The 27,447-nt window shown below is 33.7% G+C and overlaps 1 protein-coding gene across 4 annotated transcripts in view; it reads left to right on the top strand.

The window, feature by feature from the left end:
• ATP11B (ATPase phospholipid transporting 11B (putative)) overlaps positions 1-26,721 on the top strand; it is a 128,311-nt gene extending 101,590 nt beyond the window's left edge. The window contains exons 26-30 of one of the 4 annotated variants that reach the window (XM_047099167.1): positions 2,424-2,489; positions 3,042-3,145; positions 4,679-4,844; positions 18,118-18,251; positions 25,182-26,721. In XM_047099167.1, coding sequence (XP_046955123.1) covers positions 2,424-2,489; positions 3,042-3,145; positions 4,679-4,844; positions 18,118-18,251; positions 25,182-25,311 — 600 coding nt within the window. In that variant the 3' untranslated portion in view covers positions 25,312-26,721. Of the gene's footprint in view, positions 1-2,423; positions 2,490-3,041; positions 3,146-4,678; positions 4,845-10,319; positions 10,461-18,117; positions 18,252-23,041; positions 24,114-25,181 lie in introns of those variants that run through there. The other 3 variants (XM_047099165.1, XM_047099164.1, XM_047099166.1) reach the window with 3 other exon arrangements.
• The last annotated feature ends 726 nt before the right edge of the window (positions 26,722-27,447 follow it).

The following is a 27,447-nucleotide window of genomic DNA, read 5'->3' on the forward strand; positions in this document are numbered from 1 at the left end:
TCAAGAACACATGTGCAATTAATTCCTATAAGTAGATACAGATTTCTTTGAATAAAGCATTTTATGATTAATACAACTTTGATTATCTAGTTCATTAAAGAATTTCCCTGTATGTTCACTTATTCATGAGACAAATATTTAAAGCACTGGTAATACTCCAGGCAATTGATAGAAAATGAAATTTAGTGTACATTAGAAGAGAACAGAAAAATACACTTTGCAAGGCACCTGGGTGACTCAGTCAGTTAAGCATCCGACTTCAGCTCAGGTCATGATCTCACAGTCCATGTGTTAGAGCCCTGCATCGGACTGTGTGGGTTCAAACCCCAGGACGGGGTCTGTGCTGACAGCTCAGAGCCTGGAGCCTGCTTCAGATTCTGTGTCTCCCTCTCTCTCTGACCCTCCGCTGCTTGCACTCTGTCTCTCAAAGATAAATAAACATTAAAAAAAAATTTTTTTTTAAGAAAAATATACTTCGCTTCTTATCGTATCACCCAACAATTGATCAAATGTTTAAAATCTATAATAAAGAGAGTTTGTATTGGAGAACTAAACAACTGATTAGGGAAGGTAATTCATTTATAGATCTCTGTATAGTTAAACCTAATACAAAAAGTTTTCATCTTTTGTTTATTCTTAAACCCCTTCTTGCCTAACCTGGGACTTTACTCCTGTAATTATCTTTTCACCTTCCTTCTCATCAATCTGTCATCCTCTATTAGATCATACTAGTCACCATACAAACATGTTCTAATATTTCCCATCTTCTAATGAAAACCACAGTTCCTTGAGCTACAGATTGCGTTTGCTGTATTTTTTGTGTATTTTCAGAGCAGAATTTGAAGAAGTTATCTTTTTTTGCTGTTTCTACTTCCTGTTTCCTCTTCTCCCTTGAACATACTCCTGTGGGGCTTTTGCTCCCAGCACTCTGTCAAAACCATGTTCTTTATGGTCACCAGCCACCCCTACATTGTTAAATCCAAGAGCATTTCCCAGCCCTTATGAACTCAACCACTGGGCACAATTTACAAAGCCTTCCTACCTGCCGTTATCTTCTCTCAGCTTCTATAACTTACTTTGGCTTCTTTACTGACTATTCCTCTTCAGTCTTCTCTTCCTACCCTCAGAATCAGGGCTTCCCACCTTCTGCACTAATGATATTTTGAGCCAGATAATTTTAATTGTAGGGGTTCATCCTAGGAGTTGTAGGGTGTTAAGCAGCATGCCTAACCTCTACCCACTAGATACCAGTAGCATACTGGTAACATATCTAGCATACTAGATCCCTTTCTTACACCACACACAAAAATAAACCCAAAATGGATGAAAGACCTAAATGTGAGACAGGAAACCATCAAAACCCTAGAGGAGAAAACAGGAAACAACCTCTTTGACCTCAGCCACAGCAATTTCTTGCTCAATGCGTCTCTAAAGGCAATGGAATTAAAAGCAAAAATGAACTATTGGGACCTCATCAAGATAAAAAGCTACTGCACCGCAAAGGAAACAGTCAACAAAACTAAAAGGCAACTGACGGAATGGGAGAAGATATTTGTAAATGACATATCGGATAAAGAGTTAGTGTCCAAAAACTGTAAAGAACTTGCCAAACTCAACACCCAAAAAACAATCCAATGAACAAATGGGCAGAAGACATAAATAGACACTTTTCCAAAGACATACAGATGGCTAAAAGACACATGAAAAGATGTTCAACATTGCTCATCATCAGGGAAAGACGAATCAAAACCCCATTGAGATACCACCTCACACCAGTCAGAGTGGCTAAAATTAACAACCCCGGAAACAACAGATGTGCGGATGTGGAGAAACAGGAATCCTCTTGCACTGTTACTGGGAAGGCAAACTGGTGCAGCCACTCTGGAAAACAATGTGGAGTTTCCTCAAAAACTTAAAAATAGAATTACCCTATGAGCCTGCTCACCTACGCTGTGTCCAGAAATACAGTGTCAAGTGATCTGCCATAACCTCTGGTTGGAATGGTTTGAGAAGACAGTTGTGATTGAAGAGTTATCATTTTTATTGTGTGACATGAATAAAGTAGTCACTAATAACTATCATTCTAACTAAAAACATCCTGTGTCACACAATCTCAAAGCCATCTTTGGGTTTCTAATCTGATAATGTTACCCAAAGTATCATTTTTACATGACGGTAATAAACATAATAATGCTTTATGTTTTTTTCATAACCTTTAACCTTTAACCTTTCATAACCTGCTTTAACCTTACAAATGTAGTCACAGATTTCAAATGTACCTGGCCTACATAATGCAAGTGATTTTTAGTAAAGAATGAAGTTATGTGGCTTTTTTCTTTTTCCTTATATCTGATTTAGCATCCTATTAATACTTAATGGAGTAATGGTTCTGGGTTTTTTGTTTTGTTTTGTTTTCTGTTTAGATGTTTGGAAACTGGACATTTGGCACCTTGGTTTTCACAGTCATGGTTATTACAGTCACAGTCAAGGTATGGTGCAGAAATTAGAAACATGGACACATTTTGTATCTGTATAATTCAAAGTTAATTTTCTTTGGTTTTTTTTTAACTGTAGGTTGATATGTTTCCCTTTTAACTTCTCCTTTTTTTAGTCATGAGTAATTTCACTGATTGCTATTTTAATATTTCATTTTAATTTTTATTAAAAAACATTTAAGTTTGTTATTTTGGAAAGCCTCAGCTGATTTTTATGGTCAAATAAAGGTTAACCTCACAATATTCATCTCTGAAATTTCACTTCCCTATATATAATGTTAAATAACCCAGGTTGTTTTAGTCCATGGAGTAGAGAATAAAGTATTCAATAAATTTCAGTGCTACTTCCTCATAGAAGAAAAACATTATAAACTTGAAATTATTCAATTTCATATGGACCCTTTCATTAATATTTATCTTCTGAGGGTCTTGCCATAGGAACCTTAGGCACTTAAAATTACTACATTTTATTCTTGAATTTCATCTATGAGGTTTAATTTAAGTAAGTATTATTTTGTATTAAAGATTAAAAAAATTTTTTTTTAGATGGCTTTGGAAACTCATTTTTGGACCTGGATCAACCATCTTGTTACCTGGGGATCTATTATATTCTATTTTGTATTTTCTTTGTTTTATGGAGGGATTCTCTGGTAAGTAACTATATTATATTTTAATTATATTGCTTCAACTCTATTTATTATGATAGGTTATATTATGAACAAATTCTGCTCAGAGTAATTTTGAGACCCTATTCGGTAATAAATTTGCTTCTTTCAGTTGATCTTACTGATAGGGAGAAGCAAATTTAACAATTACTGAATATATACTATGTTCTAGTGGTTTTAACTTAAGATATTATTATCTCTATTCTTTCAATATGGAAACTGAAAGCCAAGATAACAAAGGTTAAGAAGTAGCAAAGCTAGGGTTTAAACCACAGTTGTTTTACTGTACTCTTAGTGTTCAAATTACACTAACCATATTACCTCTAAATTATCAGTGTACATAATATAAGTCACATAGAACCATTATTTTTATGAATGAGTTAACTTCTTTTTCAAAAGTAAATAATATGCTTCGTCTTTATTGGTAAAATCAGATATTCTGTCACTCTGATAGATTGAAAATTAATGCCTCTCCTAAGATTCTTTAGTGAGTGAGAATCTAAAATCTCTCCTTTGGAGAAAATTAATGCCTCTCCTAAGACTCTTTAGTGAGTGAGAATCTAAAATCTCTCCTTTGGAGAATTACATTTGCCCGCTGTGTCTTTGATGCCAGTGTCAGGCAGAAAACTACACAAAGTAGCCAAAACATCTTGGATTAAATATTAACCTCCATTTAGGATCATACAAGGATACCCTTATTATCATCTAGAATGTTTAATTTTAATCCTCTTTATTTTTCCATTTCTTTCTGTATCTCCCCATATTCTTTTGAAGTGATCTATACAAAAATTCCAAAAAGAGTATGTCGACTATACCTATTACTATGTAGAATTTGTAATTGTGAGTGTATTTATTGTAAAATACATTTTTAGAGAAGAACTTCTAAGAAGAGCTTTTCAGCCTAGGATTTGAGTAATCAGTATGTAGTTGCTTAGTGGAAAGTATTTTGTTACATACTTTTCCTTGCTATTCTTGGTCTCATAAGTCTGTATTACTGCATAATTCTTTTGATATCCTACTGCTCAGGGAGAGTTACCTAGTCAGCTACTTGTCACCCTCCTAATAATAAAAACTATAGTTGTCATTGAAAGTAATTAAATTGGATTTCATTTTTAACAATTAAAGTCTCTCTTGTTTTATTAGATATGCAGTTAATTATACTAATTCCAAATTTTGACCATTTTCCTGTAGTAATCTTAAAATTATGATGTTCACATATAGCGGATTTACATGATGCTTTGATTTAAGAAATTGTCTTACCAGTTTTCTACTTAAATGTTTATATTTATTTTTGAAAGAGAGAGAGAGGCAGAGTATGAACAGGGGAGGGGCAGAGAGAGAGACACACAGAATCTGAAGCAGGCTCCAGGCTCTGAGCTGTCAGAACAGAGGCTGACACAGCGTATGAACTCATGAACTATGAGATCATGACCTGAGCTGATGTTGGATGCTTAACCAACTGAGCCACCCAGGTACCCAGTTTTCTATTTCTATTAAGCCTACCTTCTTTCTTTGCAGGCCATTTTTGGGCTCCCAGAATATGTACTTTGTATTTATTCAGCTCCTATCAAGTGGTTCTGCTTGGTTTGCCATAATACTTATGGTTGTTACATGTCTACTACTTGATATTGTGAAGAAAGTATTTGAACGACAACTCCATCCTACAAATACTGAAAAGGCACAGGTAACCACTTTTTATATACAATACCTTTTTAATTAGAGGTCTGTAATGATGAATAGCTGTCATTATAATTTGCTTATATCACAGAATAGGAAATTATCCATTCTTGTGTCAAGTATTTCGCAAAATAAATATTATTATATGTGATATTTTTTAGTTTCTTATTTCTGTTAATTTTGACTCCTGGCAAATTAAAATTTTCTTAAATTATACTGTTTATTAACAGAGCTCTAGATTTAAATAGAAGACTATCAAGTTATGTCCAGATAAACATAATAAATATGTTTTAAATAACATTACGGCATTCTATCAGAGATCTGTAATTGGGATAAATCCATGTCTTTAGATACACATTAGAATTCTAGTACCAGTTTTTCACATTACTTTGTTTTCAACAAGAGTCTGAAATAAGTTCTTTAACCTAAATAATTTTTACAGAATGGATTTTTATAAAATATATTTTCTTACTAAATGCATATTAATAAATATTAACAATGTGTTACATGGTGTTTAAGAATATAGTCTTTAGAGCCTGATAATTCTCAGTTCAGAACCCAGTTCTACCACTTGGTAGCTCCGTAACTTTAAGTCTCCCTTTCCTCGTAAGTAGTAAAATTATGATAGAACTATCTATTTCATTACCTTTATAATGAGGATTAAGTGAAATAATGTTCAATAACATAGTAGATGCTCAGGAAATAATAGCTATTTAGTTGAATGTGCCATTTTGTATATTTGACTTGTACATGGTTGAGACTTTTTCTGCATATTTGCTACACACTAAGCAAATTTTGTTTAAATTTTGAAAATTTAGTTGTGTATTCAAAAATAGAATAATTGCTCCCTAAGTATGTAGTGATCTGAGGTGGGTTCCTAAATGATGTATTAGCTTTAATTTCAGTTGATCATATCAACATTTCTTTAGCATTTCTTTGCTTTGGTAACTAAGTCGTAGCCAATATACATTTTAACTCCATTGAAACAGCATAGGCCTCTGAAGCCTGACAGACTTAATTCAAATACCATCTTAACCATTTATAAAATGTGTGTCCCTAATCTAGTCACATCCCTAAGCCTCAATTTCCTCCTCTGTAAAATCAGAATAATAATTACTACCTTACATGATTGTTTAGATAATGAATATAAAACACCTAACCCTGGGCCTGTACATAGTGAGTCCTCAGTAAAGGCATCACAGTTATCAGGACAGTGAGGCTGTTGCTCTGTGATACTAATTTCCAAATGGGGCTGGAGAAATTTGCATAATTGATTACTCTGTGCTCACATAGTTACATCAGCATGGAGAAACTTTTCTATTCTGCAGTATATTCCTTAAACATGTATCAAAAAGGTTTGTGTATCTTTTTTCTAATCTTCAGACATAAATATTTATAGTAAGAAAGTATTAAATGTATTAAGTGTATTAAATACATTGTCTATTACACTTTTTCTAGACCTTTATGGATAACACATTTGTCTTCCCCTCTTGGCCTATATAAAGTTATATTTCACCAAAATATATTAACAACACCACTTTTAAAACTTAATTCTTTATAAAAGTAATCAGATTTATTTACATTTATCTTTAGATACATGAGAATATGTGTATTTATAGAGATTTCTTATGATAATAAAAAGTGATATTAGTTCTTGCTACCTTTTCTATGGCCTCTTTTTATAGGATTACATAGGAAATATTTGTCACCTATAAGTAGACCTTTACACCAGAAAAAGCTAGAAGTATTTTATATATATTTTGGTTCTTTTACCATAGGTTAAAATCGATTAAAAATGGAACGTGGGGTAAACTAAACTTATTTTAAATGGGTGTGTAATCTAGTACAATCTCCCTTTTGCACCGCTAAACTTAATTTTAAATGACTTGACCCGATGTTCTATTGGGGTCCAACCCAAAGAGGAAATGTTTACTTCCATTCAGAGATCTAACCTGCTGGGGGTTTTTGGTTTTTTGTTTTGTTTTGTTTTGTTTTTGCTGAAACAGTATATGGTTATTCACATCCTATGTGTGACATTATTCCTTTGCTACAAGCAGTAATCTTTATTATTTCAGACTTATACCATTACCACTGATTTCAAATGATGAAGAAATGGTTAGAAAATTGTCAGACACTTCATTGTTTGCCAAAAGTAGCAAGAAGAAAAAAAACATAAAAAAAAAAAAGTTGTCAGCATTTATTTTGAGCTTTGTTTTTCTCCAGAATAACCATGTGGTATTAAGAATGAAGAATAAATTCTCTTGATTGCAGAGCCAACAGCCCTACAAATGTCAGTCATGTATGTGTACCATGTATATTTCCTATTCTTGGAGGAACAGATGTCTTTACAAAGTTTGTCCTGTGTCTGTCTCTTAGGTGATGATTACAGCTCACTGACTTGTTGTATGTACCATCCCTTTTCTGTCCACTTATAGATGTACTCCAACACAGTTGCTTTAAGTGACGAGTTCATCGCACTGCAGCCATTGTCGAGGGCCAGGAATCAGCTGAGCAAACTTAGGTAGAGTAGGAGGAGTAGAACCTTGTTAACTCTTCTGCATGCTAAAGGTCAATTAAACAATATTCAAAAGATGGGCAGAGGCATGAAATAAGAGTGGGGCATTTTTGTTAGCACAGCTCTGTCTCTAATTTGACCTTTATTAATATGTATATTAAAACTTAAAATATATATCCATTTCTTCTTTGAACTGAAAATTCAGATGAAAATTCAGCATAACAGGACAGAGATCTGTACCTTGTTATCTATTGTACACCTTAACTACCTTTTATAGTACAATTCTGATGCTTCTGCTTGTCATATTATTTTCATAATTAAGGATGCTCCTGCATGTTGAGTAATTTAAGCTACAGAAATTCATCATAAAGTTTAAAGTTTTTTTAAGTTTCAGTTACTTGGAACTGAGAGTTGCCCATTTTTTATCTTGCCTTAATTTGTGCTGTAAATACATGTGTGTGTTTGTCTTTGTACACTGTAATGGCTGCTGAAACATTTCATATCCTTGCTACTGTTTAGTGCATCTATAAATTGCACAATATATTTTGTATCTCATATGTATATATGAGATACATATATTTATCTCCACAGACAGATCCATTCTGTCCGTTACCACAAAAATAATAATATAGATGTCTTTTTATAGAAGAGAATGAAAGTTTTAAATCCTGAAACTTTTGATAATTAAGTCACCAGAACTATTTATTAACTTTAACTCCAGTCTGATTTGAAGAGAAAAAGTAATATAACTAATAACTAAAACAAAAAATTTTTTTTTACTTTTGGCACTTTTCAGTTTCTCGCCGTCAGTATCTTGTGTATTCTTAATATGTTTTTTTAATTGTTTTTTATTCTCAAAGTTTCTAATCTATGTTCATTTGATCAAGCAAATGGCTTTGACAAAGCAATGCTTAAGTAATGGCTTTTATAACTCTGAATTCATAATTTTGAGCTGTTCTAAAGTTTTATCAAACTTTTTGATTTTATTTTTATTATCTTCCAGATTTTTGATATATTCTACTTTGAATTACAAAGGTGTAATAATTGTACATGAACATAAAAATGGGTGTTTAAGTGGTAGTCACCTAAATTTTATGTTTAAAACAAGAACTAAAATCAAAACAAACTTGAAGATTTGCCTTCACCTTTGGTTGAGTCAAATATGTATAACACATGTTATCCATATGTGCCTTTCTGAAAACAGTGGGTATTTATCACATTTTTGAACATCTAATTATTTAACTCTAAGGCAGTAGGAGAGCTTGTTACTTAAAAGAACACTCTAACAAACTCTTTTGTTAAGTAAAGATAAGTTTTGTTTTGTAAGTAATCTTGCCATTTTTATAAAATCGTATTTTCACATATCATGTTGGCTTAAATCAAGCCATGTTTTTGTTTGTTTGTTTGTTTTTGAGCAATAATAGACTTAAAAACAATTGGGTAAGGATATCATAAATTAGAGAGATCCCAGGTTCTGTAACAATGTGCTAGGGTAGTCAACTTAACATTCATCTATGAAAAGAACACAGTGAGAGCAGGTATATGATCAGGTAGCCTTTGCTGCAAGCCACTCTCCAGTCAGATGGTGTAGCAAAAGGAAGAGCCCTGTTGGGAAGACAGCAGCCCTGGATGTTAGTGATGCCCTTGGCACTGCGGCTTATGTGTCCTAACCTAATTAGTTCATCTCTGAGTCTCCAGGTCCTTTACCTGTCAGATGATCATTTTATGTACTGTGGTCTGTTTACTTATTGTCAGCATCAGAAAACAAAAAGAAATACTATGCTCAACCAAAGGCCAGGCAGAAATACCAGGTGTTTAAATGAGCAGTGAGTGACCACTACGTGGGCATTTGCTCCTAGCTGCATGAAGAACAAGTGTTCATATACATCTATCTGCTGCTGCATCCTGTGAATTTTGAATGCATCTTGTTCTTGAACTGCATTAAATAGTTTTTCTGGGTGTGATCCATGGTAGCTTAATTGTTTACTGTTGTGACAGAAAAGTTGTGCAGATATAAAATATCTTTAAGAGCCTTCAAATCTTTAATCAAGTTAGTACTTCTTAAGAACCATTAATACGAAACTATTAACTTTTTTTAATGAAAGAAAACTCATTTTGAGTATTTTCCCATCCCTTATATTATAGCCAAAGCTATAATAATAATAATAATAAGCCATCTTTACATAAGCTTATTGTACTCTTGAAACCAAGGACTTCTACTTCATTTTTTATATATGTAAGACATTCACCATAGCATTTTTTTTTTCACAGAAATAATTATTGGTCAGTCCTAAGACTGAAAAAACACATAGAAATAAGGAAAATTTTGTTTTTTATTCATTGAGGACATCTTCTTGTAATTTAAAAAAGATTAAAATTAGCATGGCTATAGGCACATACTCCTGAGAAGAATATAGAAACAGCAAAGAATAAAAATTTGTGTAAATTAGTTAGCACTCACTAAAAAATATATATTTCAAATTAAAGATTAAATTAATTTTGTTAAAAAATTAAATCAAGCCCCCTGCCCCTTACCCACATGTCTGACATTTGAAGGCCATGTGAATGAGCCTTCTACTCTGCTGACGTTCACTTGGAGTAGAAAAGTCTTTTAAGAAGGGAGCATAAGGGTTGTGAAAGTGGGCATACATACCTTTGCAATAAGAACCCTAAATCTTGGTGACAAGGAATTTAATAGAAGGAGTTGAATTTCAGTGAAGGAAATCTGGTTTTAAATTAATTTTGTGCACTGGAAAATCATGGCTTAATTTTGTGTGCTTTGTTGTATTCCCCTAAAGAAGCTGCCATTAGCTCTCTTTTGTGACGATAAATGAATGCGGTGTTGTATGAACATTCATTTGTGCCTCGCAGATTGCAGACCCCAACTTGTTGTTTTGATTCTAAACCTGTTATACAGTGAGAGTATTGTTCTGTAATATGAGACTTGTTGCTTTTCTGTCCTTCCAGATGGAAGAAGATAAGGGTTCAGTCAGCTCAGCATATGAATTTGCTGAAAGCAAGCACAGAGGGGAGGACAGTAGGCACCTGCTAGCTGAGGCTTGCAGCCAGCAGGACAGTTCTTGCGTGCACTAGGTAGTACTGCGCTGGACCTGCCTGGGGACATATCCGCTAAGTTCTCATGCTTGGGGCATGCTGTGGGAGAACTGGCCTGACTCCTAGTTTTTATTTCACTAATCCTTCATTGTTCCTCATGTGTTTACTGTTTTTGTTGACTTGTCTTCCTTTTTTGTGATCTTCACATTTTTTTATGTCCATCTCTGAATATTTTACTAGTCTCTCTTTGGAGTTACAGTGTTAAATCCTACTTCACCTCAGATTCTAACCTAGTAAGGTATTCTCACAACCTATTCAATAAACTATTCCTTTTTACTTCTTTTGAAAGTATGTCATGCTATTTCTGTTATTTCTGAAATCAGTTTTCCCATTTGAAGTGGTAGTTGTGCACCATTTTATGCATCTTAATACAGTTAGACACCAGATTACTTGTCTAGGTCTGGAGTTAAATGATCAGATGAGTGAGTGCTTAGAGGTACTGAATAATTTTCTGTTGACCGATAGTCCTCAGATTCTCACTTCTTTTCATAAACTTTCTTGGTTATATCTTTGTCCTAAAAAAGTATGAATTGATGAGGACTTGATTCATTCACCTCTTGAGGAGTAAAATCCTGACAACCACTTCTAGACCTAATTAGGATATGCAGAATATTTTGATTGGTAGTAATTATGGAGGATAAAAATTCTCACTACTAATAATTATATTTTTACTTGGGTTATTTGCCTTTTATATATTATAATTATTGGTCAAGAAGGTACTATTGTCTCATTTGGGATGAAACCTCATAAATGGTGAAACTTTAAAACAAAGCTACTTGAAAATTATAAATGTTAACTGTACCATGGAATCAGACCATAGAACAAGTACGTAATTTCAAAAATCTGAATTATTCTGGGAGACATATTTTTAAAGTTAGATTACTTTAGTGAACTGCTCTAAATGAAAAATGATTAATTATTTCATTGTTATTATTACTATTAATTGAAAAGAAATTCAAAACAATTCTCAACTTTTGGGATGCTCTATATAATTATTTTTGGTATTCTGGTATTCTGCTTTGATAAATATAGAAAAATTCTTAACTTTTAAAATATGCCCTGATTGAGCCACAAGGAAAACTCAGCTGACGAGGTCTCTGGGTAAAGAGGGGGAGCTGGCCTGGATTTATATTATGTCCTAGATAATCTACAAAACAGATAATCCACGTGGGACCTGATTAGACTAAAACTATAAAACTATTCCTGTCCTTTGTGATAAAAGTTCCCCAAAGGTTCAAGTTCAAGTGGATATTTCATGAGACGTGGATCTAGTCTGCTTTGCTTTCATATGTCCATTAAAATGTATGATACAGTTGAGAGTTGAGTTCTTAGAATGCCCTAATAACAGGGGCCTTGTTATGATTTCTTTTACAAAGGGGTGATAAGTGAGTTTTCTCATCATCCTGTGATAGTTGGTCTTTCTTCCTGTAAACAAGATGATAGAAGAACCCTGTTTCAGTGAATAAACAAGATGATAGAAGAACACAGTTTCAGTAAATATGATTTTAGTAAAATTGCTGGGGGTGTTACCCTGATCTGCAATTTTTATTTTATTTTATTTTTTTTTGCATATCACTTTCATTGTTGAGTGAAATATACCTTGAATATTTTTCTTATATAGTTTTCTGCCTTTGGCATGTATTTTGAGATAAAAATCACTTCAAAAAAATAAGTATTATATAATATCCCTCTTCTGTTTTTTCTGCCTTGAAATAGCAGTTGTTTCCCTCTAATCAAAATTTGGTGAGCTTTGTCAGATCAGGCAGAGGATGATGCTGAGCCCTAAATGTTGTCATGGGCTAGGGCTTTCTAATCATCTCCCTCCCTTCCACTGTCACCTGCCTCCTTGGCTTCCATTGTTTTGTCATTTCTCTGTCACTGGATTCCTGGCCTGTTCTGGATGCTCTCTTTCCAGCTGTGCTGTAAGAATGTCAACAGGATGTTAGGACTATTGACCTTTCTCATTGTGCACCTGGATGCTTAAGCCCCTGCCTGAAACCTGCCACCACCCCAAACAAAAAAACATTTTAAATAGTTTCAGCCAACAAGTCACCTTCCTCTTCTGTGACAAAGATGCTTCTAGCACTGTCTCATTTAATTAACAAAGAAGTGAACTACAAAGGAACAGAAAACCTTAACGGCCTGTATTCAGTTGTTTGCCACTAAAAGATAGACTTTTCTGAGTAAAATTTCTGTGAGGAAATAGAATTGAATTTTTTAAAAAACAAATAATACTAAGGCTGCCATGAGTAGCAGAACCTGGCTGCATACCTGATAAGTACAACACTTTACAAAATTAATGTTATTTTCAAATCTGTGCTGACTTATTTGAGCAACTTTTTCATCTGGAGGTTGAAATGAAGAAAAATATTAGCGTTGACATTATTTCTACCAAACAGTTATCCTCTGACATTCTCTGGATGATTGATACTTAGAAAACTGAATCCTTAACATCAGCTGTACCGTGGCTTAGTTCATTAATTAGTGCTATTCTGATTTACCCTCTCCATGAAAATTGGTGATTTTTCCATTTTTTACAGATACGGATACTCTTCTTCACTTAAATTTCAAATTCCTAGTCAGATACTGTTATTTATGTTGCAGCCACCTCATTAAAATAAAGGGGACTCAGTCTTTTTGAAACTAGAATAAACCAAATTATTAAAATAAGCATACCTGATAGATGTAATTCTTACCGTATGCTTATTTTAATAGTTAAATTTAGGCAATACATACAGATGTAAATCTCCTTTCTGGAGATACCTAAAGGACAGTATGGAGGTATTTAAATTTATAACCACCCAAAGCTGTTTGTTTTACTTGAGGAAAAGGAAAAGAGGGAAGGGAGCATAGAGGAGTGAACGGGAACTTGAGGCATGTTTTGGAGAAACAGGCCTTGAGTAAGAGACAGCAGTCTTCCAAGTGCCATCACCAAACAGCTCTTGCAATTCTGAATAATGAGATGAAGCCATTATTTGTTTTAGGGGTTTTATTATTCTTAACCAAATTTGGAAATTAGTAATATTGGATGATTTTTGATTTCACATTAAAAAGAAAAACATTTCCTTGAACACAACCTTTTTTCTTTTCATAATTAGTTTCCAAGTATCTCCTTTAAGACTTTACAAGATTCTCACTTTGATTATATATTTATTATAAAACTGTTTTAAAGGCAACAGAACATATACGGTTAATAGTTTACTAATTCTTATTTAAACTTTAAAAAACTATTTGACTTGATAGGTAAGATAGCATAGAAATGACTAATTTAGAGATGTATGACAATTTTCTAACATTTAGAAGAGTCAAGAAAGAAAGAAGATATATAGAAACAGAAGCACTAAGAGAAACTTTTAAATGTTTACTATCACATGAAAATAATGGAATAAGAGCAGTGAGTCAGAATTTATCTCAAAAGGCAAGTTCTGTAAAGATGAAAATTTTTCTTAATCATACATAGTCATATTGAATGCCCATAGTTTTTTGCTGGGCAGCCCTTCTAGCTCTAAGGTATGTGGCCATTCCTGGGAAGCAAGTGCAATAGAGAGTGTCTTACCAATAAATCAAAATTTCTGGTAAAATAAAATGCCACCAGGTAGAGTCTCACTCCCATTACTTTGCTTTTTTTTCTTTTCTTGTATTTATAAGCCGTCCGAAAAAAGAAATGATTGCCTCTCCTTACTTTGAATGAAATGAGATTTAAATGCTCCATCCTTTTCCTACCCCCCGTTAGTTATACTGGCAGCTGTGGCTGCATGTACTCTGGCTGGGCTCCCAGATCCTGAATATGAGATCAAAGATAGATATATATATATATATATATATTTTGGGAAAGTGGTAGAGCTTGGGAGTTTGCTAGAGAACAGTGTAGTTTTTTATATAGATAGCAGCTTTACACAACTAACCAGCATTCAGCATTTTTAAAGCAGCCAGGGTTTGTATATATTATACATATTATAATATATATTATATATGTAATGTATATAAAATATATATATTTTAGCCTAGTTCAAAAGGTGATCTGAAGAAGTCATTTCTTTATAACATTTTTGATATTTCAAGATGTTTACTCTCTCTGGGGTTGTCCATGTATTAATACCTTTTCTTAGATTTTAAAGTGAAAGGTTATGAGTACAAAATAAGATTATTACCTAAAGTTAGATCCTGGCTTAAGCAGTATTCTACACATATGGAGCACTCAAATGCTGCTGACATTATGGATGTCCTCTTCAGTGAATCCTTGTCAGTTGAATATCAGCTATATAAGCAAAACACAAGTTGTTATATTAAGAAATACCAGGCAGACTCCTCGTTTCTCTCTAGTTTCTAGTCTAGTTTGGTGTTCCCTAGCCAAATGTGAAAGACCGGTTTGTTTTCTTGCTTTGTTGTTTTTAATTTCCAATCTATCACGGACCAATACTTTCGTAAAATGCAATAAAAATTAGTTACAGTTGACCATTGAATTAATGTGAGGGTTAGAGGCTTACTGACCCCTCATGCAGTAAAAAATCCACATGTAACTTTTGACTCCTCAAAAACCTAACTAATAGCAAACTGTTGACTGGAAGCCTTATCAACAACATGAAGTGCCAATTAACATATATTGTATGTTGTAGATATTATGTATCACAATAATGTTTTCACAGTAAAGTAAGCTAGAGAAAAAAATCACAAGGAAGAGAAAATAACATTTGCAGTACTGTACATGTACTTATTGAAAAAAAATTTATGTGTAAGTGGACCATGCAGTTCCAACCCATGTCGTTCAAGGTCAACTGTACTAGGAAATCAAATTTAAAAGATAAATAAAATAAGTCTTGATTTTAAAATTATTATTAGATTCAGCAGTTATAAAAGTATTCTGTCAAATTGCCATAAAATTTTTTAACCTCTTATTCTTACAGATCTGAAACACTTACCTCCTCATAGGCCAGTAAAAAATGTTTTCCCCAATCAACACTGATCCATGGATCACACTTTGAGTGGCACTGGTCTCTTTGCAAGGAAGCAGGCATAACAGCTACTTTCTTACACTGAGACTAAACATGTGCTGAATACACATCATACTTTTCTACCCACACATAGTTACTCATTCTCTTCACCTAACAGCTACTGAAATCCCGCCCAGTTTTCAAAATGTGTTCCAGATTCTATCTTTTCCATCAAATCTTTCATGCCCTCCCACCAATACCAGCAACGACAGCTTTCCTCCTCTTTTTTAGTATTTGTAGTTTGCCTCATACCATAATTATAAGAAGGCAGCATAAGAGCATGATAAAGAGTTGTGGGCTGTGGAATTAAAGAAACCAAGACTCAGGCCTCAGCAGGGTGGTCTTGAACAAATTCTTAGCTTCTCTGTTTCCTCATCTGTAAAATGTTTCTGAATATGGTGCTTATCCCTAACGTTTCTTATAAGTTTTAAATGAGAATAATCCATGAGAAGCATCTTAATAGTGATTGGCACATGCACAGTAAGTATTCCATTAATGGAACTGCCATTATTATTTTTTCCTGACTTATCTCCCACCTTTTTCCCTTATTAACTTATTAACTCACTAGATTGCCGTCTCCTATAAGAACCAGTACAGTGCCTTGTTCAATAAGTAAAAGTTTTATTTAAGTGCTTATACTATTTAAATTACACAAGCAAGCAGTGGAATAGAATCCAGAAAGAGACTACTGATAGCTGGAGAGGTGAGGGAGGTTTCATGGAGATGATAATATTTAAACTGAACTGGGTGTAGGAGTCAGCATTCTGACTCTTTGGTGACCAGCCCTGACATACGCCCAGAGGCAAGGAACACTGCATCCGTTGGCTGTGTGAAGACTGTACAGGAGCATTGGCAAGTTGAGCAGGAAAGGTAGCCTGAGGTCAGGTTACAAAGGGCCTTAAGGCCTCCTTGTTGTATTGTAATTTTTTGAGCATGTGGGGGCTTTAGAATCCTGTTTCCTGTAGAGGGTGATTTTGAGATGGAGGAAAACAGAGCCCAAGGAGGAAACTGAGAGACTAATGAAATCTTATTACTTAAACATTTCCTAAACTGTTCCTCTGAATATTAATATTCTTCCTAGTGTTGACTGATTCCCAGGGGCGGCGGGTGTGGGGGAAAGGTTTTACTTAAAAAAAAACAAGTTTGAGAATTCGCACTATGTCTGGCTCTCCCCCTGGAGATTGACCACACATCCTGACTTATTGACAACGCTTTGCTCAATAAGTCTATTTAGACCATCACTGAACTGTTTCCCAAACTTAATTAATAGGCCATGGAACTTTTTTTTCATGAAACATCTGTAAAACATCTCTCAAAACACAGGTTAAGAAACAATAACATAAACAGTCCTAAACCAAGGGTATTGTGATGAAAGAACAAGTAAAACTTGGCTACTTCTCAGTGCTTAGCAGATCCTAGGACATTGGTGCAATCAGGTAATTGCCAAACAGGAACTGTGTTGTCTCACAATGCCTGCTATCTGGCAGAATTACTCTGAGCAGCGAGTTTGCAGACCTCACCCACTGCTTATGGTCAGAGTGCCAGGTTATTTATGTTCCATCATATTTGTCTTCTGTCCATCGTGAGCGTCTGTCCCCTGTCTGTCCCCTGTTGCCATGCCTACCCTCAACACTTGGTGATTCCCAACCTTTGTGAATTGCAACACTCTAATAAATGTATTTTCATTGTTCTCCCTCCTCTATACTTTCCAAAGATTTGTTGTACAGTATGTTATATATGTAAAGGAAAGTGAATGAAAATAAGTTTGTTTAAAATAATAACCCCTGAGAAATTTAGGAGTGTCCTTGTCTGTGTCAAAACCAGGGTTGGGATTCATTGGGCTATGTGGTCATACCATTTTTTCCCCTCATTTTAACAGGATTAAAATTAGTAGTAGTAATGGCTTTAAGTTATTTTGCTGGGTTATTTATGCCTGAATCAGTATAAATCTTGCATACCTTCAGAAATTAATAAAAGTCCTAATAGTAGTAAGTCACTTGTTTAAGAGATTTTAGTACATCTACCATTAATTTTTTTAAAGCAAGATAAGCTGATTAGGGGCATGATTGGCTCTTATTAGTTGCTTAGCAAATTTAAGGTAAATGATGCTTTTTTCAAGGATAATTATGGAGTGCATATATATAGAGTGCTTAGAATTTGGCACATAGTAAACACTACGTATTTTCTACTATTGTTGTTGTTGAAGATTGGGGTTAGGTCCTGCCTGGTTGTTATTTCCCAGTCTTCAAAATGGTTCACACTCCACTTTTCTCAATTGCTAGACATTTGTAATTGAAATTACAGGAGCATTTCACATAAACAAAAACTCAAAGAAGAATTCGAATTCATTCAATTTGAATGAGTGATGTAAATCATTTTGACCAAAATAAGATATAAAATCCAAAATCTTTGCATATTTAAATAATAGCCAGCCACTTATTTTTATATAATTATTTTGTTTGACTTCTAATTTAGATCACAGTGCCTTTTAAGCATTTTTGAATATTACTCTTAGAGCCCTTCATCCATTTCCATGTTATAGAAAACATATATGTATATACATTACATTTGGTTTTAAAGTGCTTGTTGTAATTTTTTAATGCTTTTTGGAAATCCAAATCTGTAAATAACTTAATTTTTTTCTGCTTCAACTCCTCCAGCTTATTAAAGCAAATTCAAGTATCAAGTGCTTGGACTCCATGTGCTGTTTCTCAGAAGGAGAAACAGCGTGCGCATCTGTTGGAAGAATGCTGGAACGAGTAGTAGGAAGATGTAGTCCGACCCATGTCAGCAGGTGTGAAATTTCTTTAAGTAGCCTTTGCTGCAGATGAGTATCCTATAAACTGGAACAGGATGAACCTGCATCTCTAGATACCTAATAAATCAGCCGCTGGTTTTACCAACTGAAGCGGGGAAGTGTGCTATTTATTAGCATTCTTTGATGGTAGATTTCACTTTGTGGCCTTGGGGTAGGGGGCTCTTTCGCTAACAAAGGAAGAGAAAGCACCTTTGAAGAGACTTCATCTAATGAACGAAACATTTTGCTTTACAATCTTTTTAAAATGTGCTGAATAGGTATGGTACTCTTATTTGGTTTTTATAACTTTCTTTTTTTGATTATACCTTATATTACTGTTTTATTTCCTGTATTTGTTTTTTGTTTGTTTTTTGTATTTACAAAATAGTCTGCATATAATAGTGAAATCAAAGGATTTTGCTTCTCTTACTCTTCATGTATATTTTCTGGTCAGTCATTTGAGACTTTGAGGTGTTTATAAACACAAAGGCTGTATTACTGCTCTCCTATACCATTCTATTTCTGTGATGAGGTTTTTTAAATGAGTTGTGATTTGTTTTTGCTTTTTTTTTTTTTTTGCTTGGTATTCATGGTCTAACTAAAAGTTTAGATAAGTTAGGGATGCCGGGTGGCTCAGTTGGTTAAGCATCTGACTCTTAGTTTTGGCTCCGCTCATGATCTCACAGTTTATGCAATTGAGCCTTCAGCACAGAGCCTGCTTAGAATTCTCTCATTCTCTCTCACTCGCTCTGCCCCTCTCCCACTCATGCTCGCTCTCTCACATGCTTTCTCTATCTCCAAATAAATAAATAAATGTTAAAGAAAATTTTTTTAAGTTGATAAGTTAGACACTTTAAATTATGGTGTAGAAGAATCTTAGCATTTCTGTCCCCTCCCAAATCTGTTTCTTCAATTAGATTTATCAGTGCTCGCTTTTGTGGATCATAACAAAAAATGCCATTTTTTTGGTAAATGCCACTTAAATTTATTTAAAAATGAAATGGATTCATAAATTTTCTTCATAAATTTTCCCGAGAGACACACTATTTAGATGATATTAAAAAGTAGAAGTAACTTTTTTCACACTTAGGTATTCTTAATGTGAATTATATCATAGTCCTAAAATGAGAGTAGTAATGCACTTGTATGCATGAGGAGTTATAGATGGGCAGGGGTAGACAGATGGCGATTTCCATTGTCCAGCGTGTACCACACGAATAATCACTTTCTACATGTGCCATGGCATGGAAAAGGTTGGAAAGTACCGCAGGAGCAGGGAATAAAGGATGGAGGAGGCCCTATAATCTAATAAAATAATTTTTCATATTTGCTTAGCTTTGTGTTTTAAAAATGAATAAATACCATTCATATATCATAAAATTCAGGTAACATCAGGTACATAAATTCAGGTAACTAACTTATTAGTTCCCATTTTGCTTTTAGTTAATGGCCATGTCTTTATGGTACAGTTGCATTTATAAATAGCATTCTTATGTTAATATGTCTGTGGTTTCAGTCTCCATTTATTGATTATAACATGTGATCAAAAATATTTCCACAATGCTGTGGTATCATTTTGTAGTCATTTTATTCCACATAAAAGAATTACTACGAAGAGTTAAATTTACTGGCACTTCTGTATTATGACTTCCACAATTGTATTGTAAAGTGCATTACAAGAAAGAAGCTCTGTTATGTACCCAAGCCACCAAGTTTTCCAGAAGAAGTTCCCGAAAGACCCACTTTACAATATTATTTTACTTATTAAGACAGCTTTACTATACAGAACTAAGGTGGGAGTTAGACTAAGAGACAACTATAGAACTTCCACATAATTTTTTAAATTTCTATTTCAGCAGGAAGTTCTCTTTAATGACAGTATACATCTTCACTATTGAAAAACTACAATCAGGGGTGCCTGGATGGCTCAGTCAGTTAAGTGTCTGACTTTGGCTCAGGTCATGATCTCACAGTTTGTTGGGAGCCCTGCATCAGACTCTGTGCTGATGGCTCAGAGCCTGGAGCCTGCTTCAGATTCTGTGTTTCCCTCTCTCTCTCTCTGCCCCTCCTCCACTTGTGCTATCTGTCAGAAATAAATAAATAAATATTTTAAAACTATAATTAATTTTAAATAAGCCAAAAATATTTTTTTGCTCTATGTACTGACTTTTTTGTATACCAGTAATTCAGGTAATATGCCCCCATTTTTCTTTACGTAGCCATTTTTATACTGCATTATCCCTTTGAACCTGCCCTTGGAATTATGGGACTTATTTCGGCACATGAAGGTGACTGTTATCGTCTGTACTTTTTCTCACTTAAAATTGTATCATAATATTTTCTTTTGTAAGACTGTTTTTTTTACTTTCCTAATAAAATGTTTAACAGTAATATCTTATTTGACAGACTATAAATACTTTTCCAAATACTTCCAAAATACTTTTGTCTAACATCTCAGGTTATGTTATTGGTTAGTACTGTCATTATCCCCCTTTTTTCTTCAAACAAATAATCTAAAAAGTCTTTTGAAATCTGTATTTTCTAGTGGATAAAAATCGATACAGTATGAGAAAACCACTTGGTGCTTTTCAAAGGACTATATGAAAATTGCCTTAGATCCATTAACATTAGATTTAAACTTTGAAAGTCATTTTGATATGTAGAGTTTTGTTTTTGTTTTACATAATTGTGTTAGTGAAATATGTTCGACATTTCTGTTTTGATTTTGGAATAGCCTCTATTCTACATTTCTATTTCATGTCTAACTTAAAAGGTAAAGCAAGGCTGATACTTCTGTTACAAATTGTAGAATCTCTTGGATATTTGTTCCATTAACCTATTAAACATAAAAGGTAATGAGCATCACTTAAGATATACAACTAGTGCTTTCATATGACATGTTATTCAGCTGATTAAACTTCTACCATCCAGGCACAGAAATTCTTACATCTTATTAGTTAATGTTTTCAAAGGAATATGCCATATTGCAAGCTTGGTTTCAAATGTAGCATCATGGTGCTCTACAAAGGATATACCATCTTGTACACTAAAGGGCTGTACTTCAGCAATAAATGATTTTCTGTATGCATTTTACCAAGTTACTTTATCCTAATCAAAACTATTTTCGGGGCGCCTGGGTGGCTCAGTCAGTTGAGCGTCCAACTTTGGCTCAGGTCATGATCTCACAGTCCGTGAGTTTGAGCCCCGTGTTGGGCTCTGTGCTGACAGCCTGGAGCCTGCTTTGGATTCTGTCTCCCTCTCTCTCTGCCCCTCCCCTGCTCATGCTCTGTCTCTCTCTGTCTCAAAAATAAATAAAAACATTTTTAAAAATAATTTTTTAAACTATTTTCTGAATAGAAAGGAGTTAATATGTAGCTCCAGTATTTAATGTTCTGTCAAATAGGATATTTAACATCTGAATGCACATGTGTGCTTTGAAAAGATCAAACAAAGGAAGCCTTACCTAATAAAATTCTTCTATGTAAGCAATGGTTGGGAAAGAGGAAAGCCTGATATAAAGTACTGGCAATTTGGGAATGGAATCTTGACTCCCGATAATTAGGGTGTTGGCAGTTATGTTTTGTCTTGTGTGTCTAAGTGTGCCTTTTCTTGGATAAATACTTACTCTAAGAAATGTTAATAATCTCATTTCATTCATTTATTTTACAAATACTGAGTGTCTACTATGTGCCAGGTGCAGTTTAGGTACTAGACACAGGGTGGTGAACAAGCCCTTCCTTAAACTAAGGTGTTTAAGGTTTTCTGGAAACTAATAAAATTAGAGAACCTGTAAATTACCAGTATGGTTTTGTTGCTTATTTGTGTTCCTCTTTGGCAACTTTGTAAAATTTCTAGGTTCCAAACTTCATTATGACTGTACTTGCTTAATTGATTTAAATAACAGAATCTCTAGGAAACAGTGGATATTTGATAAGAGTGAGTTTAAGAGCCACTTTAAATGTTGGTCTCTTCCTCTAACATTTTTTTTTAAGGAAAGTGGGAACCCTGAAAAAAGTTACATAAAATGTATTGATTTATTGTTTAGTGCTTTTAGTCTTCTAAGAAGAGCCACCTTTGGCTTGGTAATCCTGATACTGAACTTGAAATATAGGTTAGGCTATTTTAAGCCTAGAAAGCTAGTTTGGGTCTAGAGTTATTTTAGCTTAAATTAATAGAGCTGCAAATAAAGTAATTAATTGCTTTTAGGTTTTATCATTCAGACAGTAGTTAACTTTTCCAGACCACTACAGGTTTATTCTCAGTTAAGTGAAAACCCTACTGAGTTACAGCTGTCTTTGATATCTATTGAATAAACCATTTACTGCGTTCAAGCTAATTACACTAAAATCTTTAGAATAGAATTTATAGCTGAAAAGAAATTATGTAATATGAACATATTACTATTTCATTCCAAAGCTTTTGGTAAGTGGGATGTTTGTTTGCTTCTGTAATGTCAAAATATAACCTAGTTGCTTTTTAGTAAAACTGAATGTGCATAACTCTTAGTAACATACTTATTTCTTATTGAATTGTGAAGATTTTAAGAGCATCTCATGCTTTACTACCTGTAGGAATTGTTTTAAGGCTAATGAATGTCTGAATTTTAGCTAATATTTTATATAATGATTAGAGCATTATTTTTTCCAAGTTTTTGTACAATATAAATAGACTGATTCAGTGCTAGTATGAATAATTTCTCTTTAACATTTAAAAACAAATCAATAAGTGATTATTTTAATATTCAAATTGCATTTTAGAGTAAATTTTTTTTCTCACTTAAAACATAGGTCCTGGTGAGCCAAACTTTTCTCTTATTGTTACTTTAGATCATGGAGTGCATCGGATCCTTTCTATACCAACGACAGGAGCATCTTGACTCTCTCCACAATGGACTCCTCTACTTGTTAAAGGGGCAGTAGTACTTTGTGGGAACCATTTCAACTCCTTTCCTAAAATTCAGTGTGATCACCGTGATAATGGCCACACTAGTTCTGCAGAATTACTTTCTGAAATTTCAAATATTTCATACTCATTCAGAGTTATAATGGCAAACAAAAAGCATTAACACAAACCCCTTTCAGCTCCCGTAACTTAAATCTGAACATGTCACAATTCGTGAAACAGATATTTTCCATCTTTTTGGGTTGTTCCTCATGCTTATGGGACTCCTAATGGCATTTCAGCCTCTTGCTAAGGCCACTATATTTTAATATCAAGGTAGAAAAGGGAGGTAATTCCTAGTCAGTTGTATTTTTTAGTATTAGCTTGGTTATTGAGTCTTCTATTCAGATCTGCTTCTGTAAATTATGCTGAAAAGTTTGCCTTGAAAACTCTATTTTTTTATTAGAGTTATATTTGAAGCTTTTCATGCGAGAAGTTAATGTGCATAGAAAGGAATTTTGGTCGCTCAGTGACCCATGTTGTTAATTCATTAGTGCTTTCTAAGTTCACAGAGCAAATTAGGAGAATGCATTTCCCACCATTATTTACTGCATTATGGGTAGTAACTATATACCAGTACCAAACTTCTCTAAATACTGTAACACAACCAGTAAAATTAACCACATACATGCAAAGGGTATATTATATATATAAATCAGGAATCAAGTCCATTCACCAAATTTCAAATTGATGTTTACTATATTTTTGTGACAGAATATGAAGAACCTGTAGTGGGTAAATTACATACCATTAGCATATTATTTAATGTGTTTATCATTGGATCTTTTGCATGCTTTAATCTGGTTAATATATTTAAATTTGCTTTTTTTCCCCTCTCTGAAGAAGGCTCTGTTTATAGTATTTTCTGACACTGTTGTAAAGTTCAACTATATCAATAAAAAACAAGTTTGGACAGTATTTAAATATTGCAACTATTTTTAATTATATAAATAAAAATATTAGGGTAATTAAATTAACAAAAAGATAAGAGCCTCTTTCTATGGCTAATTTAGAATTGCTGTTGACTTTCAGTAAGCTAGATTATAGAATAAAGGATTTCAGATAAGAATCCTGTTATTTGTAGGATAGTATACGTTATCTAAGTTACTGTAGACTACCATGTAAAGTGAAATCTGTCCAGTGCCCCATTACAAGGTAAATTTTCAGGCATGGCTACAGAATGTAAGTAAAACAAAGTTTAAAATGCTAAATCTTAGGATGTAATGGCAGCGATAAAATACTAAGAATCGTTAATCAGGTACATACTGCTGAATTAACTCACTGTACTTCAGTACTTAATTTCCATCCAAGTTTATCATATGATCAGTGTTGTCATTTGTTTTGATAAAAAGTAATGTCATTTTAAAATTTGGAAATGATTATTGGTTAAAGAACTTACCCAGCTGTGAGCACATGATGTGTACATACACATTTAAAATTGTATGGAAATGGCTAAATAAGGTTTTCCAAAATTTTCTTTTGAGAATATAATAATTCCTTTTTGTAGATTTATTCTGCAACCTTCCACCACTTTCCCATTTCATGAATATCAGATTTCTGGAATTGGGCTGGTAGGGAAAGAATGGTAGAGTCAAGAATTAAGACTTTACCATGTTTGCTGGTGAACTATTTTTTTTTGAGTTTTTATTTTCTTGCTAATATAATGTTTGTTTCAGTAGTGCAAGATAACTAGGTTATGAATTTCAGCTTAAATATTAATTTTCATAAATAGCCATTCTTTAAGTCAGATATTCCAAAACCGAGTTTAGCAATACACCGTTATTCCAAAAATACATTAAAGGGATAATACAATGTACAGTATATACACTTTCTAATTCATGTTCCAGAAGAGGAAATATTGAGAAATACTCAGTGAGGGTAGTTTAGTGGAAGATAACACAGAATTTGCTTTTTCTTAGAATGCCTTATAAAATATTTATATAACAAAATGACATTTAATAGTCCTGCATCGCATCTACCTTACAGTTTACAGTGTCTGTTTGCCGTCAGCCAAACTGCCGACACTAAACTGCCGACACTCGAGGACTACAAAGCCATCAAGCAGTCTGACCAACTGCAGCAGTGCTGGAGGTCAGCTAGCCTATGTGGTGCTTAAGGTGTGAGTGAAGTAACTGTCTGCATTCCCCATTTGAAGTTATTTAAGAACTGTACATCAAAGAAACATAAATGGTATCCACTGATACGTTCATCCTACTCTGTTCAAAACCTCTGTTTAAAAGAAAATTATCTTGCAATTGTAAGAAAAGTTTTCTTCATTTATTTAAGAAAGTAACAGTGTTGCCTACAAGCTTTAAATAGTTTTCTAGTGCTATTACTCATATTTTAAAACAGTACATAGCTGGTAATCACAAAAAATTCCCCTTTGCATATTTCTTTAAAATTGTTTGGAAAGTACGATGTTGGCAATTAACTTCCTCTTAAACCTGCCAAAACCAGAATAAGATTCTGTGCGTGTTTTTGCTACTTGATGATCTCAGATCTGTTTGCCTCACTTTCTTACCTTTGCCTACCTAGTCTGAAGGCCATATCCCTGAAGATAGTGGCAGGCACCAAGACAGTTTTCAGAATTGCCCACCAGCTGCTCTAAAAGGTGACTCAGCACCCTGCTTCAGCTTTAGCAAGCGGTAGGTTCGTGGTAGGAATAGAGTATGGGCCAGGAGAACTACAGCTACCAAGCTTGCCGTGGAGTTGAGAAGAAAGAAGGGGAGAATTTACAGTCTGAATTTCTCTTAACTACCCTCCTCCTTGGGTCTCAGTCTCCATGATACCCAAAGGCTTCCCAGACGTAATCGAAACTGGTACTGTCCTGAATAGGAGATTAAACTTAGGCAAATCACCATGTTAGGAAACTGCTTTGCTCTAACCAGATTGTTTCTGCTGTAAGATTGTGAAATTGGGCTTCTCAGAAAAACTTAAGATTCCTATTTGTTAGGCAGGAGTCAAGGCCCTAAAAACATGTACAGTTAATACCAAAAAAAATTTAAATATGCTACTCTGAAAAGTTACCAGGAGCAGGGGAAATGGGAAAATCATCCATGTTTGTATTTTCCTGTAAAGATCATTTTGGGGGATGATATAAGCAGGTATTAATAAAACAAACACAACAAAGAGTTGTGTAAAACATGTTTCATTAATTTTGGTCCCCCTTCAGAGACATTTTTATTTCTACCTTGAAATGAGTCATCTATTTTCATAAAAATAGAACATTATTAAAGTGCTGTTTATGTGAGAACACTTGAATGATTTTCCTACAAAAAAGTAGATCACAACTAATGATACGTTTGTAGTAATGGCGATTGTTAGATTTTTATGGGGAATTAGTAGCTGGAAATACTGTAGCCACACTTTAGTTTAAAATTGAGGACCTGAGACACTGTGGCTGTCTAATAAAATCCTTTAAAATTTCTCTGCATTGCTAGGAAATGTAGTTACTTATTGTATAAGCTCTCAGTAATTTTTTAAAGTTCATGAAATTATATTTATTGAATAAAATTTTCCTACATAATTAAAAGTTTTTCCATTATTTGTGCATTTTAAGCCTCTCTCTGCTTATTACAACCAAATTTTTTTCGATGAAATTTTATTACATTTACCCTCCATTATAGTACAGTAATGCTTTTATGCCTTTCACTGACTTCAGTTTTCAAAAATCCAGAAGTTTTTGGTTTACCCAGATTTTATAGATCATCACTACAGCTCCTGAAAAGTGGTGTGATAGAAATGTACCAGCTGTAAAGACCAACACACTTCGAACTAGAAATTGCACCACTCATGAAAAGCCAGCCAGTATGAATTTGGAAATGAAATATGTGTTTTTTAAAAATATATAACTGATGTAATGTGTATATATATACATATATATGTATATATATTATATATGTGTATGTATATTGTATATGTATGTATGTATATTATATATATGTATATATATCATATATGTATGTGTGTATATATATATATATATATATAATCTAACCTAATGACATTAATTATTCCTTATGCTTTCTCAGTTGCCAGTTAAAGCACATGTGAAGGTTTAATCTACATTTATTAAAAAGGTATGCTGTTGTATTTGCCCAAGTGTTAGCATATGCAGAGGGTGACAATGTATGATCTGTGTATTTTTATTTCTGAAATGAAATGAGAATATGACCCAGGACAAGTCAAGTTATCTAGGCATGCATCTGTTTTTATTTAAAAAGTAGTTGAGGGTTTGGACTATCTTTAGGGT

Source organism: Lynx rufus, unplaced genomic scaffold, assembly GCF_022079265.1.
Source record: "Lynx rufus isolate CCGP_SWC_20201006 ecotype Redwood Valley unplaced genomic scaffold, mLynRuf1.p SCAF_5, whole genome shotgun sequence".
Lineage (NCBI taxonomy): Eukaryota > Metazoa > Chordata > Mammalia > Carnivora > Felidae > Lynx > Lynx rufus.